Genomic DNA, 15062 nt, shown 5'->3' on the forward strand with positions numbered 1-15062 from the left:
TCAAGATTAAATTGTTGAGATTACAAAAATGACTCATGCTTTTGCAAAAACTTTAAAAAATTCCAAGGGATGTAAAAAATGTAAGTTCCTTCCCCACCTTCTCCTACTCCCTAGTAATAATCATTGCTAATGCTTTGGTGTACACTTATTTTTTTTTAAATGCTTATTGTTCGACAGGGTTTATGCTCACTGTTGATAGGGTTTCCAAAGTTTGAGGATTTTTTTTTTTTTTTTTGCCTATGGAGAGAACCCTCCTATATGTGTATTTTACTTAATCTCAACTTTATTCAACATAATCTATAAACAAAACACTGAAATATAAATGCTAAATCTGAATGTTGGTTACAAACCTAAATTTCCTTAAGCAATGTAAACTGCAGTGACAGATTTAACAATGAAAAGAAGTGATTGAAGACTTATTGTCATTACCTTTACCTCTGTTTTAAATACACCAACATCACAGATTTACTTCATTACTTCATTGCCTCCTACTCATTCTTGTTTTTCTCTGGGAATAAGATACATTCTTAAAGTTGATAAAATACTTCTTTTGATGTTTTCTTGATGATTCTGTATTACTGGAATCTTGTTAGATACTACCCCCACCCCAGTCCTGCCCCCTCACCCCCTACAAAAGGATATTGTCTCAGACCCTCATGTGCACTGAGGGTCTCAGCAGATTGAGCTGGGGCTCTGAGGCTTATCTTCCCCGTAAATGTTAGCTTATTTGATCTATCTTTCCTCCCTGAAATGATGTATGCCTTTAGTTTCATTTGGCCAGACTTACAGAACCCTTGTTCTACCATTACGATGATCCACTGACTTGCTTTGTTAGTATGATTTATAAAAATACGCATGCACTATCAATGTCTTGCAGTGGTTGAGGGGGTACCTAGTGGATTCACCTTCTAGGAGAGGGGAGGGTTGTGTTTGCACATTAAGGCTCCTCTTTGGGACTTTAGCTAATTCAGCATCTCAGGACTCCGTTTCTTCCTGGCCGTGGAGCATGAGCGTCAGAGCTGGTTGAATAGTTGGACCTCCTTCTGCGGGGTTGTCATGGGTAGTCACACGTGCCGATCAGTCCTTTCTGTTCTTGGAATGGCTCCTATTTTTTCCCAAGACTATTTGGCTCACGCACAGTTGTCTGTTTTTATCCTCTTCAATGTACCAGTGGGATGAACATATATCTCTATTCACTATAAACAGAAGTATATGTAGGAGAAGCACATTCATATATAGTGACATTCCCTTTCTTATTAAAACCTATAAAAATGTCAAAAAATCCCAATGTAAGCCCTCTCCTCTGTATTATACTGTTTGGCAACAGTTCATGGTGACTTTTCTCTTTTTAATGTCATTATGCATTTAGGTGTTTCCCAAACTAATTGCAGCAGACCCCCTTGGGTCCCTACTCCCTAATCCATTATCTCTGTTTATTTGCTGGTGGGGCCTACATATATTTGTGTGTCCACCCATCCCTGTGTGGCACAGGGAAATCCTGATAAGGCTGAGGGGATCACGTGGTTCCATCTCCCCTGCCAGCTTGAAGGATTTGGGTTTGGTGCCCAGTTTTGGCCAAAATAGATAAGGAGAGGCTGATGGATGGTTTCTGGGAAAGCCTCTCCCCTACTTTGCTTTTTTTTTTTTTAACTTGGCATTTTAATTATGTGTATAAATAACAACATGAGAACGAGGAGGTCTAAGGGTGGACATTATCTCTAGGGGAAAGGGTTTCTCATCAGTCCACTTGTAGTATAGCATCACCCGGGATTACAAAGCAGTCTAATACAGTTTTTCCTGAAGAAAAAAGCCAATTTACTACATTCAGTACGGACTTCTCTAAATGGATAAATGTGGTGTCTCTAGATTGGATGGGGGCTCCCAAATGTGGAGTGGAAGCCAGTATGTGGGGGAGGGAATGAATTCATCGGAGGCAGAAGAAAGGAGATAGGAGTTTACTGAATACACCTCGAGGGAGCAGGTGCAGGACAGCAGATGAGAGGCTGCCTGCCAGGAGGTGGCGGGAGGGGGCTGGTTTGAAGGGGAGAAGGTGAAGAGGTCTGAGGACGGGTGGAATTCTCCCCCTTTTTGGTAACTGTGCCTGGTTGTAAGGAGCTCACTGGTCAGTTAGGGCTTATGGCTCTTTTGAGGTGGGTCCCCTGATGGAGGTGACTGTGTTCAGCCAGGGGGTTGCTCGGGCCCCTGTTTGTGTCCATCATGCAAGCCTGTTTGCATAAAAGTGGCCTTGACACTCTGCCATTTTTCTGTAGAATTACTGGTTTACTGCATGGAGTTTCCAATATTTACCTGTAACTGATTCAAATGAGCAGAGCATGGAGCATTTTATTTATTTCCAGGTGATTTCCTCACATTTCCTGGCTCCTGAAAGTTCTCCTTCCACAAATCTTCTATGACTGTGGATCCTCGTAAACCCCATTCAAACAATTTCTCCCCCACTGACCTGGACCAATACAACGGCTTATTGAGGATGATGAAAAGAGACAGCTCATCCCATGACCCCAGCTGGATACACCAGCTTCTTCATTTCTGAACCTCTAGCCAAAAGAAGTCCAACAATTTCTCTTGGTGTTACCAAGTCTCAGAGAAAAATCCAGGAGGTACATTTTGGAGATATTCATAGTGGTCTACCCCACACTGAATCAAGCTCTTGGGCTTAGTTTGTGAGTATATTCTCTGACGCCAACCTGTAGATGGCTCACAATAATGTCGGAGATGTGAGATGCTCTCTTCAAACTGGGTCCTTGGCTCCTCTACACATTTAGATTGACCCCTGGGGATAGAGGAGAGTGAAAGCTCATTAACCTTCACAGAAGTTTTGTGAGGTGAGTCCTTTTCAGGTGATGCACAGTAGGGAATGAGCCCCAGAGTTTGGCACAGGGAAGGCTGGCAAGTGTTCCAAGCGATTGACTTAATTCAGTGGCCTTGATGTACCTCACTCACAAGCTCCTGAGGAGCAGCTCTCCTTTACCTCTTCACCCTCCCCTGCAACCCTAAGCATGACCCTTGCAGGGGTGAGCCACTTGGTGTGGCCAGGGCACCAGCGCTTGTGTTTGGTTGGAGAGGCCTTCCCAGCCGCCTGCTGACATCCATCTGCTCCAGTCCTGCAGGTGGAGACCTGTTCTGCAGGTTTTCTGCCCCAACCCTCATCTGCTTCCCCTTTCCTCCTTCTCCATCCGCCGGGACACGGGGCGCATCCCCGGTCCCCGCCAGGCCCGCCTTCTTGGGCTTGGGCTGAGCTCTGGGGTGCGCGGGGGTTGGTCGGAGACCCGGGAACCACCACACCCTGGACCGCTAGGCTTCAGAGGGGCGGGGTCCTGGGCTCTTTATTGGCGTGTCCAGTCCTCTTCCTCCGCAGACGGCGCGTTCGTCTTCAGGCAGGATGGGTCTCTACCGCATCCGCGTGTCCACCGGCTCCTCGCTGTGCGCGGGCTCCCAAAACCAGGTGCAGCTGTGGCTCGTGGGCCAGCACGGGGAAGCGGAGATCCGGAAGCGCCTGCGGCCGGCGCGGGGCCAGGTGAGCCGCGCGCGGGGCCAGGGGAGCCTCCAGCCGGGACGCAGCGCACAGGGCGCGCTCAGGACGTGTTCCCGCGCCCGGCCTTTCCTTGGACCTGCCGTCCGTCCTCCGGTGCCTTCTATTCTCAAAAGCTGCCGTTTCAAGCCTCCTCCGCTGTTGCTGGGGGTCCGACCTGCGGGCTTTCTCGGCCGCATGGGGTGGAGATGGGGGCGCCGGCGGAGATGAGAACACCGAATGTCCGACCCGCGTCCCCGGTCCCATCACATCCACCTGAGACTCGCCTCGGCCCCGACACCCCAATTCTCATCGCCTGTCCCGCTCTCTCCAAGCCCCCAGATCCGGCTGCCCCATGGACGCTTCTCGGCCCTCCGCCCGCCCCTAGCGCCCCCCACCCCCGGCGGTAGCTCGCGCCTCCCCCTCTCCGCCTCTAACCCGGAATCCGGCGCGGTCTGCTGGGTCTCCTGGCCCCTCGGGTCTCCGCAGCCCGAGCTCCGCCTCTCACCCCCACGCCCGCCAGGGCGCCCTTGAACGCGGTCACCTCCACCCACCCTCTCCACCGCCTCGCCGCTTCTGCGCCGCCCTTCCCAGCCCTTCTGCAGCCGAGCGCTTTGTCGCAAACATTCCACCTTGCAACGGGCCCCGGCGTGGAACCTGTGAGCGGCTTCCGCGTGTTCCCAGGACCCATCCAAGACCCTGGACACGCCAATAAAGAGCCTAGCCTGGGGATCCCTGGGTGGCGCAGCGGTTTGGCGCCTGCCTTTGGCCCAGGGCGCGATCCTGGAGACCCGGGATCGAGTCGGGCTCCCGGTGCATGGAGCCTGCTTCTCCCTCTGCCTGTGTCTCTGCCCTCCCCCCGCCCCCACCATGTGACTATCATTAAAAAAAAAAAAAAAAGAGCCCAGCCTGGGGGACGCGGGGGAGCAGCCGCCTCAGCCCAGCGTCTCACGCGCACAGGTGCGCTCCTTCCGGGCTCGGGGCTTGGCGCAGGCGAAGTCCACAGGGAGGAAATAGAGAAGGAAGGAGTGCACCTCCCCACGTTCCCCCTGCGTCTCCCCGACCCACCTGCCCCGTGCGCGCCCCCTTCTCTTTCTGGCTCCCTCCGCGCGCCGTTCCCGAAGCTCACGGAAGGGCGTCCAGCCCGAGCCAGGCTCAGTCCAAGGGCCCCTTCCCGCGCGCCCCGCGGACGCTGAGCCCCTTCTGCCGTCGCAGGAGACGGAATTCAAGGTGGACGTGGAGGAGCACCTGGGGCCGTTGCTGTTCGTGAAACTGCAGAAATGGCACTTCCTTCAGGACGACGCCTGGTTCTGCAACTGGATCTCCGTGCAGGGCCCCGGGGACAGCGGGGAAGAGTTCACGTTCCCGTGCTACCGCTGGGTGGAAGGCAGTGGCATCTTGAGCCTCCCCGAGGGCACCGGTGAGCGTGGGGCTGGAGTGTGAGGAGGCCTGCGGGCGGGGGGTGGGTGTGGAGCAGGGCAGGGAGGCAGGACACGGGGAGCTGGGACCTGGGGCGCGGGGTTGGGGAGAGGGCTGCGCGCGCCCCCCACCCGCCTCCAGCGCCTGGAGGTTGGAGGAGGGAGTGATGCTGAAGGCCCAGGGCCAGCGGGAAGGGAGGGCTGACGAGGCGCCCTCGGCGGGACCCGGGACCAGGAGGGTCGCACGGCCCAAGCTCTCCTCCCCATGTCTAGGCCGGACGGTGGTGGACGACCCTCAAGACTTGTTCAAGGACTACAGGGAAAAGGAGCTGGAAAAGAAGAGGAACCTGTACCGGTCAGCGCTACTCCCGCGCCCCACACTCCTCCCGACCCCACCCCGCCCGCGGGGAGCTGTTGACCACCCCCCCCACTACCAACGTCTGCTTTCACTTCTCCATGGCAGGTGGGGTAACTGGAAGGATGGATTAATCCTGAATGTCGTTGGGGCCACGATCTCTGACCTCCCTGCAGATGAACGATTTCTGGAAGATAAGAGAATTGATTTTGAGGCTTCGCTGGCGAAGGGGTGAGAACAGGGGGGCTGGATGCCAGGGAGGCGGAAGGGCTGAGGACTGCACAGGGCTGGGCCAGCCTCAGGTGGGTGCCTGTCCTTATGTGTTTGATCCTGAGCATCACTCTCAAACTCTGCTTCTCTTTCCCTGAAGGCTGGCAGACCTAGCCATCAAAGACTCTTTAAATCTCTTCACTTGCTGGAATGATCTGGATGACTTCAACCGAATTTTCTGGTGTGACCAGAGCAAGTTGGCTAGTTAGTACCTCACCCCAGGGCTTCTCCCAGGGCCCTTATCTCGGACCCAACCCAACCCAGGCACCCAGGGCTGGGAGACCAGAGGCGGGGGCCCCTGTGGTAGGCTGGGGTCAACTGGGGATGGTTTGGTGGGGGCGCTCAGATCCCTATGACTGTCACCCCCAGAGAAGGTGCGGGACTCCTGGAAAGAAGACGCCTTGTTTGGGTACCAGTTTCTCAACGGTGCTAACCCCATGATACTGAGGCGCTCCAGGCAGCTGCCTGCACGCCTGAAGTTCCCTCCGGGGATGGAGGAGCTGCAGATCCAGCTGGAGCAGGAGCTCCAGGTACGCACAGAAGAGCCCTAAAGAGGTCATGCACTGAAATGGCAATGTGGTTAGTGTTTGTGTTTTGGGGTCCACTGTGGGGGCAGCTTCCTACTGGATGGCAAGAAGGGATTTGGCAGGAGAAATCGGGAGTGACCCCTGAGACATGTGACTCTGTGCCTCCTCCCTGAGTGAGAACAGTGATGGAGGGAGGAAGAGTGGTTGGCAGAGACAGTCACAAGGACAGCAGCCCTCGCCCGCTACCCCCACACAGGGAGGCAGGCTGTTCGAGGCGGACTTCGTGCTGCTGGACGGGATCAAGGCCAATGTCATCTTGTGCAGCCAGCAGTACCTGGCCGCCCCTCTGGTCATGCTGAAACTGCAGCCTGATGGGAAACTGTTGCCCATGGTCATCCAGGTGAGAGGACCCAGCAGTGTTGCTCTCCAGTAGTGCTTGTCCTCCCGCTCAGACCCTCATGCAAATTCAGAGTCCCCACTCCCCCCTGCAAAGGCCTAAGGCACAGGAAAGGGCCAGGCTGCCGGAGAGACTGGCTGGGTGAGTCTGAAGAGGCTTCAGGGCTGAGGAAGTCACTGAGGACAGAGCAGTCTGGGGCTGCCCTTTGGAGGTGATGTGAGCCTTGGAGGAGGCTCAGGACTTAGACCCTCAGGCAGGACCCCACCGAGGTGAGGGTCAGGTGACTCCCCAGGGACTCTCAGGGGCCAGCTGGCCTGGGGTGTTGGGGAGCAGTGTGAGGCAGAGGGGCCACACCCTGCGGGCTGTGGGGGCCCAGCTGGGGTGCAGGAGGACAGGAAGCCGAGGCAGGCTGCTGCGGCGGGCGCCTGTGTTCAGGCTGGGGCCCAGGAGGGGGATGCCAGACCCTAGGATTTGGGCAATGGGTTCAGCGACTGTCCAAGGCAGAGGGGTTGGGCTCAGATGTGGGGATCAGCTGTGTGATGCTGAGGATGATCAAACTGGCCTGGGTTCAGGGAGAGAGGAGGAGGAGAAGGAGTTGGGCAAGGTTCCTGCAGAAGTCAAGAGGAAAGGACAAGTCAAGAGGAAAATCAAGAGCCCAACTTTGAGGTAACAGGGGGACATCCAGATTGTAAAGTGTGGCCAGTGACAGTTCAGGACTGCGGGCAGAGCCAGCTGTGTGCAGGCGGTATCCACTCCTACTGCAAGCCGAAGGGGAAGTGAGGTCAGAGGAAGCCAGTGGGAGAGCGGAGAGAGAACCATTTCTGCAGAAGGCAGCCAGCTGGGGGCTGCAGGGCAGGAAGCACAGGCAAGTGTGGGCAGAGCTAAGTGTGGGAGGGAGCCTCAGGGGAGAGGCACGCAGTGTGTGTGTGTGGGGTATCTTACTCCCTGTCCCTGCTCCAGCTCCAGCTGCCACGTGTGGGATGCCCTCCACCACCGCTTTTCCTGCCCACGGATCCCCCGATGGTCTGGCTCCTGGCCAAGTGCTGGGTCCGTAGCTCTGACTTTCAGATCCACGAGCTGCAGTCTCACCTTCTGCGGGGACACTTGATGGCAGAGGTCATCACCGTGGCCACCATGAGGTGCCTTCCGTCCATACACCCCATCTTCAAGGTAGCACCTTACTCGCCTCGCTCTGGCCTGCCCCTTTCTCCAGGCCCCATGGCACCCTCCCTGGGGGGGGCTCTCAGGGTGGGGAGAGCCAACCAAGAAAGACAAGTGAGCCAGGAGCAGGAGCACGGCCTGCTGTGCCTTCTGAATGGGGTGGTACGTCCTCCCGGGGAGGCAAAAAGGAGCCATGGTCGGGGGCGGGGGGCAGAGTGAGCAGTCCTACCCGTTTCATGTATAAACCACAGATATCCATTCACTATTATAGGAAGGGTACACACAAACGACTGAGGAGTCCAACAAGAGAGGATCATACAAATAGCAAAAAGTATTTTTTCAGCCAGTTTTAAAGAATCCTAAAGTAGTAACACATAGGCTATCAAGAGGGACTCAGGACAACACTGGCAGCCAGTTCATTGTGGACAATTAGCACAGACTGTCCACCCATTCACTTGTTTTCTTGGGGGTGCATCTCACGGGGCATGAGCGATTCTGGATGCCAGTGAGAAGCAAGACAGGCAAGGTCCTGAAAATGGGGATTTTCATTTCCATTAAGGGCTAGCAGACAATACAGACTGTATGGGACCCTATGAGCTGTGATAAGTACAATGTGGAGAACCAGAGCAGGGTGGGTAGGCCCGGTGGTCAGGAAAGATTCATTTGATCAAAGGTCTTGTGGCAGGAACAAGGCTGGGATGTTTGAGGGACAGAAAGAAGGTGAGTAGAATGGACAAAGGGAAAAAAGAATAAAATCTTGGGGAAAAAAAGGCAATAAAAAACCCAGTAGATTCAGAATGGACAAAGGGGAGAGGGTAGGAGATGATGTTCCGGAGGCAGGCAGGTTAGGCCATGCATTCTCAAGTGGGGGGCTGTTATGCCCCCCAGATGGGTGAAAGTGCTTCTGGGGAGGCAAAAAACTTACTATTTTTATGTATAAAACACATATATGCATATAGTACATAACAGATACAGTATATCTAGCATTAAAATTTCTTTTTTTAAAAAAGGATTTTATTTATTTATTAATGAGAGACACAGACAGAGAGGCAGAGACACAGGCAGAGGGAGAAGCAGGCTCCCTGCGGGGAGCCCGACGCGGCACTCGATCCCAGGACCCCAGGGTCATGCCCTGAGCTGAAGGCAGGTGCTAAACTGCTGAGCCACCCAGGGATCCCTAGCATGAAAATTTCATAGGGGGAGAAATTTTATGTAATTTTGTCTATGTATGTATCATGTATCCATATAGAAATATTATCTCCATATCATGTATCAATATATAAATATTATATATATATATACACACACACAGCTTCTCATCCCCCATCTGCGCTACACCTTGGAAATTAACGTTCGGGCCAGGACGGGGCTCATCTCTGACAACGGTGTTTTCGACCAGGTAGGAGGAAGGCAGGGGCATTCTGGAGCCCACTCTCCCCTTGGCTCTGGGTTCCACAACCCCCCCCCCCCCCAGGGCTGGCTGATTTGCCTGACGCCACCTGGCCCTTGCTCCTCAGGTGGTGAGCACAGGTGGCGGAGGCCACGTGGAGCTGCTCCAGCGAGCTAGAGCCTTCCTAACCTACCGCTCCTTCTGTCCTCCCACTGACCTGGCCAACCGGGGGCTCCTGGGAGTCGAGTCTTCCTTCTATGCGCAGGATGCTCTGCGGCTTTGGGAAATCCTCTACCGGTGAGGAGGGGTGAGGCAGGGCTGGGTGGGGAGGACTCAGGACAGCCTGTGTCTCGGCTGGGGGGCTGGGGCCCCTGACCCAGGCAGGTGAGGGGGTAGGAGCCCAGGGCCGGAGGCTCCTGGCAAGCTGCAGCCCTCCTGACCCCCACGCTGGGGCGCAGCTATGTGCAGGGCATCGTGTATCTCCACTACAAGACGAACGAGGCTGTGAGAGATGATCTGGAGCTGCAGACTTGGTGTCGAGAGATCACTGAGGTCGGGTTGCGGGGGGCTCAGGACCAAGGTAAGGCTAGCCCCTGCCTGGGACCTCCAATACCACATAGTTCCCTTGGGAATCTCCCTAGAATCCTATTTCTGTGGAATCTTCCAGAAGCATTTCCAGCCCAGTGAAAATGCCCAAAGGCCCTCCCAGATTCCTTTTGTACCAGCTAGAGACAGGTCCCATCGTATGCCCTGGGAATCCCTCTAGGTCCCAGCTGCCTCAAGACCCATGGCTGTTTGTAAATGTTTAACAGCCAGCATCCTGGGTGGGGGGGGGGGGGGGAGGCGCATAGGGGGGCGGTGGGAGAGGGGAGTCCTGATTTGTAGCATTTGCCCATTTTCGTCCTGTGAATATTTCCACTGTGGTTACCAACGTGATGGTAGCCAGCTTGCTAAACACCTGACCGGTAATGGGCCAGCAGGAGCCACACCAGGACCCCACTGGGTGGGACCCTCCCAGCAGATCCCCCCACCCCCATTCCAACCCAGCTTGCCATCAGAGCCCAGGGACCCTGAGAGGACCGAGTGCCCTTCCTCACCCCTGTGGTCTCCCCTCACTGCCCTGTGTCTGAGCTGTGCTTCTGTTCCTCCCCTGAACCCCCTGCAGGGTTCCCCAACTCCTTACAGTCCCGCGACCAGATGTGTCACTTTCTCACCATGTGTATATTCACCTGTACTGGCCAGCACTCGTCCACCCACCTGGGCCAGGTACGGACCATGGTGGGCAGCTGGGAGTTTGCACCTGGAGTGGTGCAGGGGGCTGTGTGCAGGTGGGCTGAGGGCCTTCTGTGCTTAGCAGGCACTGACTCTAGACATCTGCCCCTCCCTCCCTAGCTGGACTGGTACACTTGGGTCCCTAACGCGCCCTGCACCATGCGGCTGCCGCCTCCTACCACCAAGGACGTGACACTGGAGACAGTTATGGCAACACTGCCCAACTGCCATCAGGCCTCGCTGCAGATGTCCATCACCTGGCAGCTGGGCCGCCGCCAGCCTGTGATGGTGCTGGCAGTGGGGCGCCCCTGGGGGCCGGGAGGGGCAGGCAGGTGAGGGAGGCAGCGCACCCTCCACGCTGCGTGTGGGTCCCAGGCTCTCAGCTGCCTTCCTCTCTCCACCAGGTGGCTCTGGGCCAGCACCAGGAGGAGTATTTTTCAGGCCCTGGACCCAAGGACGTGCTGAAGAAGTTCAGGGAGGAGCTGGCTGTTTTGGAGAAGGAAATCGAGACCCGGAATGCAAAGCTGGACATGCCCTACCAGTACCTGCAGCCCAGCCTGGTGGAAAACAGTGTGGCCATCTGAGTGCTGCCTTCTGCGGAGCCGCACCCACCCCCCAGCGCTTCCAATCCCACCCCCGCAGCCCCAGCCCCCCCACCAAGGGTCACCTTTCCATGGTCTGTGCCCTTGGCAGACACTTTTATTCTAGACGGGCCCCCTAAGGGCCTCTTCCCGCTGCCTCCCTCATCCTTTGGGTCTCCCCTGGGGCAGGGAAGAGCCAGGTTCCAAGAGCAGGAGAGGGTGTCCCTACCTATTGCTCCACACCTTTTATGAGCCACATACGATTTTGAACCTAATGTGATTTAATGGCAATCAACAGAGATTTTAGACAACAAAAGGAAAGAAGTTAGAGCAAACTGTTCTAAAGCAAATATTGGCCAGGGGCACCCGGGTGGGTCAGTCTGTTGAGTGTCTGCCTTGGGTTGGGGTCATGATCCCAGGGTCCTAGGATCTATCGAGTCCCACGTTGGGCTTGCTGCTCAGAGGGGGCATCTGCTTCCCCCTCTGCCTCTGCCTGTTGCTCCCCCTGCTTGTGCTCTCTGCGATCTTTCAAATAAAAAAATTTTGAAAATATGTATGAACACCTTTCTAACTGGACAGACTTTATTACAGATCCTGAAGCCAGACACAGTAAAAAGCAAACCATTCACAGCAATTCTCAAGATTTTTGTCTCATGGCTCACTTAGAAGATGATAAATGGGGCAGCCCCAGTGGTGCAGCGGTTTAGTGCCGCCTTCAGCCCAGGGCGTGATCCTGGAGACCCGGGATCTAGTCCCGCGTCGGGCTCCCTGCATGGAGCCTGCTTCTCCCTCTGCTTGTGTCTCTGCCTCTTTCTCTGTGTGTGTTTCTTGTGAATAAATAAATAAAATCTAAAAAAAAAAAAAAAGATGATAAATGGAAGAAAACTGGGGGGGTGGTGTCCATGTCTATAACCATTTGCAGTTCCCCTGTCGGAAAGCTCCAAAGTAAAATAAGAAACTAGAAAAATACTTTAAAAACCCTCATTATCGGGCTGCCCGGGTGGCTCAGTGGTTTGGCACTGCCTTCGGCCCGGGGCCTGATCCTGAAGACCCCGGATCAAGTCCCACGTCGGGCTCCCTGCATGGAGCCTGCTTCTCCCTCTGCCTGTGTCTATGCCTCTCTCTCTCTCTCTGTGTCTCTCATGAATTAATAAATAAAATCTTTAGAAAAACCCCTCATTATTGTAACGAGTGACAACAAAAGAATCAATAAGATCCAGCTTCTGTATCTGATGAAAACTTTGGAAAAATAAGCTTAGACATTTGTTTGTTAATATGACCATCTGTGGGTATTTATTTTTTGTAGATATTTTATTTTTAAAGATTTTTATTTATTCATGAGAGACACGCAGAGAGAGGCACAGAGAGGAGTTCAATGCTGGGATCTGGGGGGAGAGCGTGGCCTGGTCTGGGCATCAGACAAGAACATTGCAGCTGGGGAGGCTGTGCAGTGGGGCAGTGGGAGCAACTGGGGCTAGAAGACAGGTGAAGGTGGTGCCAGGAAATTAGTCTTGACCTTTAGGAAACAGTTATTGAAGGATTTTAGGTAATGATGTGACAGGGTCCTGGTCCTGGGGTCAAACCCAGAGGCACCCCTTCTCTTTGGAGACCATCCCCCCTTTTCTTGGGCATCACCCCCTTTCACTATCATCATTGGTTCCTTGTCAGATACTTTCATTCTGACAGGTTTCCCCCTTACTCCCTTACAGAGAACACTTCAAATCCCATTGCTTTCTGGAAATAACTCTTTTTTTAAAAGTAAGCTAGAGGCCCAATATAGGGCTTGAAATCAGAACCCCAAGATCAAGAATTGCATGGTCTGCCAACCGCACTAGGCAGGAGTCCCTGCCACTGTTTTGTTTTTGTTTTTGTTTTTTTCAAACAGGCTGGTGGAGAGAAAAGCAAGACAGATGGTTTGAATGTTCTCTAAGACACAAAATCATACCCTTTCAGGTCCAGTGAAGTCACAGAATAAAAAGTAAGGTCATAGTGACTTTTAGGTAGATGTCAAATATCCAGTTCATATGGTAATTCCATGTTTAGTGTTCCCCAGAGCTGCCACCTTACTCTCAAAAAGAGGCAGTACTGATGCCAGGGACTTACTCAGTATGGATATAAATAAGATGTCAGAACTAGAGTTCAGAATAATGGTTAAATGATACTAGCAGGGGGGACACCTGGGTGGCTCGGTGGTTGAGCATCTGCCTTTGGCTCAGGTCGTGATCCTGGGGTCCTGGCTTTGAATCCCACATTGGGCTCCCTGCAGGGAGTCTGCTTCTCCCTCTGCCTGTGTCTCTGCCTCTCTCTGTGCCTCTCATGAATAAATAAACACAATCTTTTAAAAAGAGATACTAGCAGGCCTTGAAAAAAGCATAGAAGACACTAGAGAATCCCTTTCTGGAGAAATAAAAGAACTGAAATCTAATCAAGTGGAAATAAAAAGGCTATTAATGAGATGCAAAAATAAATGGAGGCTCTAACTGCTAGTATAAATGAGGCAGAAGAGAGAATTAGTGATCTGGAAGACAATATGATGGAGAATAAAGGAGCTGAGAAAAAGAGAGATAGATAGTGGATCATGAGGGGAGAATTTGAGAGATAAGTCATCCACAAAGCAACACAATATTACCATAGTTGTGATTTCAGAAGAAGAAAAAAGAGAGAAGGGGGCAGAATTGAAGCAAATTATAGCCAAGAACTTCCCTAATCTGGGGAAGGAAATAGGCTTCCAAATCCAGGAGGCATAGAGAACCCTCCTCAAAATTAATTAAAATAGGTCAATACCCCAACAAACAATAGTGAAGCTTACAAATCTCAGAGACAGAGAAAATTCTGAAAGCAGGTTGGGACAAGAGATCCATAACCTATAAGGGTAGACACATCAGCCTGTCAGGAGACCTGTCCACAGAGACCTGGCAGGCCAGAAAAGACTGGCATGATATATTCAGAGTGCTAAGTGAGAAAAATACATAGCCAAGAATACTTTATCCAGCTAGGAGGTCATTCAAAATAGAAAGATAGACAAAAAGCTTCCAGAAGAAACAGAAACTTAAAGAATTTGTGATCACCAAGCCAGCCCTAAAAGAAATATTAAAAGAGACGCTTTAAGTGAAGAGAGAGTCCAAAAAGTAACATAGACCAGAAAGGAACAGAGACAATATACAGAAACAGTGACTTTACTGGTAATACAATGGCACTAAATTCATATCTTTTGATAGTTATTCTTAATGTAGATGGCTAAATGCTCTAATCAAAAGACAAGGGGTATCAGATTGGATGAAAAAGCAAGACCCATTAATATGCTGTCTGCAAGAGGCTCATTTTAGACCCAAAGACACCGCCAGATTGAAGAAGTCAGATGGAAAACCATTTACCATGCTAATGATATCAAGAGAAAGCTGGGGCGGCGATCCTTGTATCAAATTAGATTTTAACCCAAAAACTGTAATAAGAGATGAGGAAGGACACTATATCATAAATAAAAGGGTCTTTCCAACAAGAAGATCTAACAATTGTAAATATCTATGCCTCTAACATGGGAGCAGCCAGTTATATAAGCCAATGAATAATAAAATTAAAGAAACACATCGATAATAATACAACAATGGAAGGGGACTTTAACACCCCACTCACTGCAATGGATAGATTATTTAAGCAGAAGATCAATAAGGAAACAAGGGCTTTGAATGACACACTGCACCAGATGGACTTCATAGATATATTCAGAACATTCCATCCTAAAGTAACAGAATACACATTCCTTTCACGTGGACGTGGAACATTCTCCAGAATAAGATCACATACTGGGTCACAAATCAGGTCTCAGCCAGTACTAAAAGACTGAGGTAATTCCCTGCATAGTTTCAGACCACAATGCTTTGAAACTGGAACTCAATCACAAGAGGAAATTTGGAAAGAACTCAAGTACATGGAGGCTAAAGAGAATCTACTAAAGAATGAACAAGACAACCAGGAAATTAGGGGATCCCTGGGTGGCTCAGTGGTTTAGTGCCTGCCTTCGGCCCAGGGCGTGATCCTGGAATCCCGGGATCGAGTCCCACATCAGGCTCCCTGCATGGAGCCTGCTTCTCCCTCTGCCTGTGTCTCTTCCTCTCTCTCTCTCTCTCAATCTGTGTCTCTCATGAATAAATAACAAAACCTC

At 52.2% G+C, this 15062-nt stretch overlaps 1 protein-coding gene and 1 pseudogene across 1 annotated transcript; one reads left to right on the forward strand and one right to left on the reverse strand.

Annotated features, from left to right (window-relative positions):
• Positions 1 to 691: 691 nt before the first annotated feature.
• Positions 692 to 2934, reverse strand: LOC100687392 (annotated as a pseudogene).
• Positions 2935 to 3400: 466 nt separating this feature from the next.
• Positions 3401 to 11695, forward strand: ALOX15 (arachidonate 15-lipoxygenase). Its single transcript, XM_038536592.1, has 14 exons — positions 3401 to 3535; positions 4745 to 4949; positions 5221 to 5302; positions 5411 to 5533; positions 5673 to 5776; positions 5942 to 6102; positions 6356 to 6499; positions 7457 to 7666; positions 8970 to 9056; positions 9175 to 9344; positions 9506 to 9627; positions 10213 to 10313; positions 10440 to 10607; positions 10724 to 11695. The coding sequence occupies exons 1-14, from the start codon at positions 3401 to 3403 to the stop codon at positions 10901 to 10903; spliced, it is 1992 nt and encodes a 663-aa protein (XP_038392520.1). The 3' UTR covers positions 10904 to 11695.
• The last annotated feature ends 3367 nt before the right edge of the window (positions 11696 to 15062 follow it).

This window comes from Canis lupus, chromosome 5 (assembly GCF_011100685.1).
Source record: "Canis lupus familiaris isolate Mischka breed German Shepherd chromosome 5, alternate assembly UU_Cfam_GSD_1.0, whole genome shotgun sequence".
NCBI classification, from domain to species: Eukaryota; Metazoa; Chordata; class Mammalia; order Carnivora; family Canidae; genus Canis; species Canis lupus.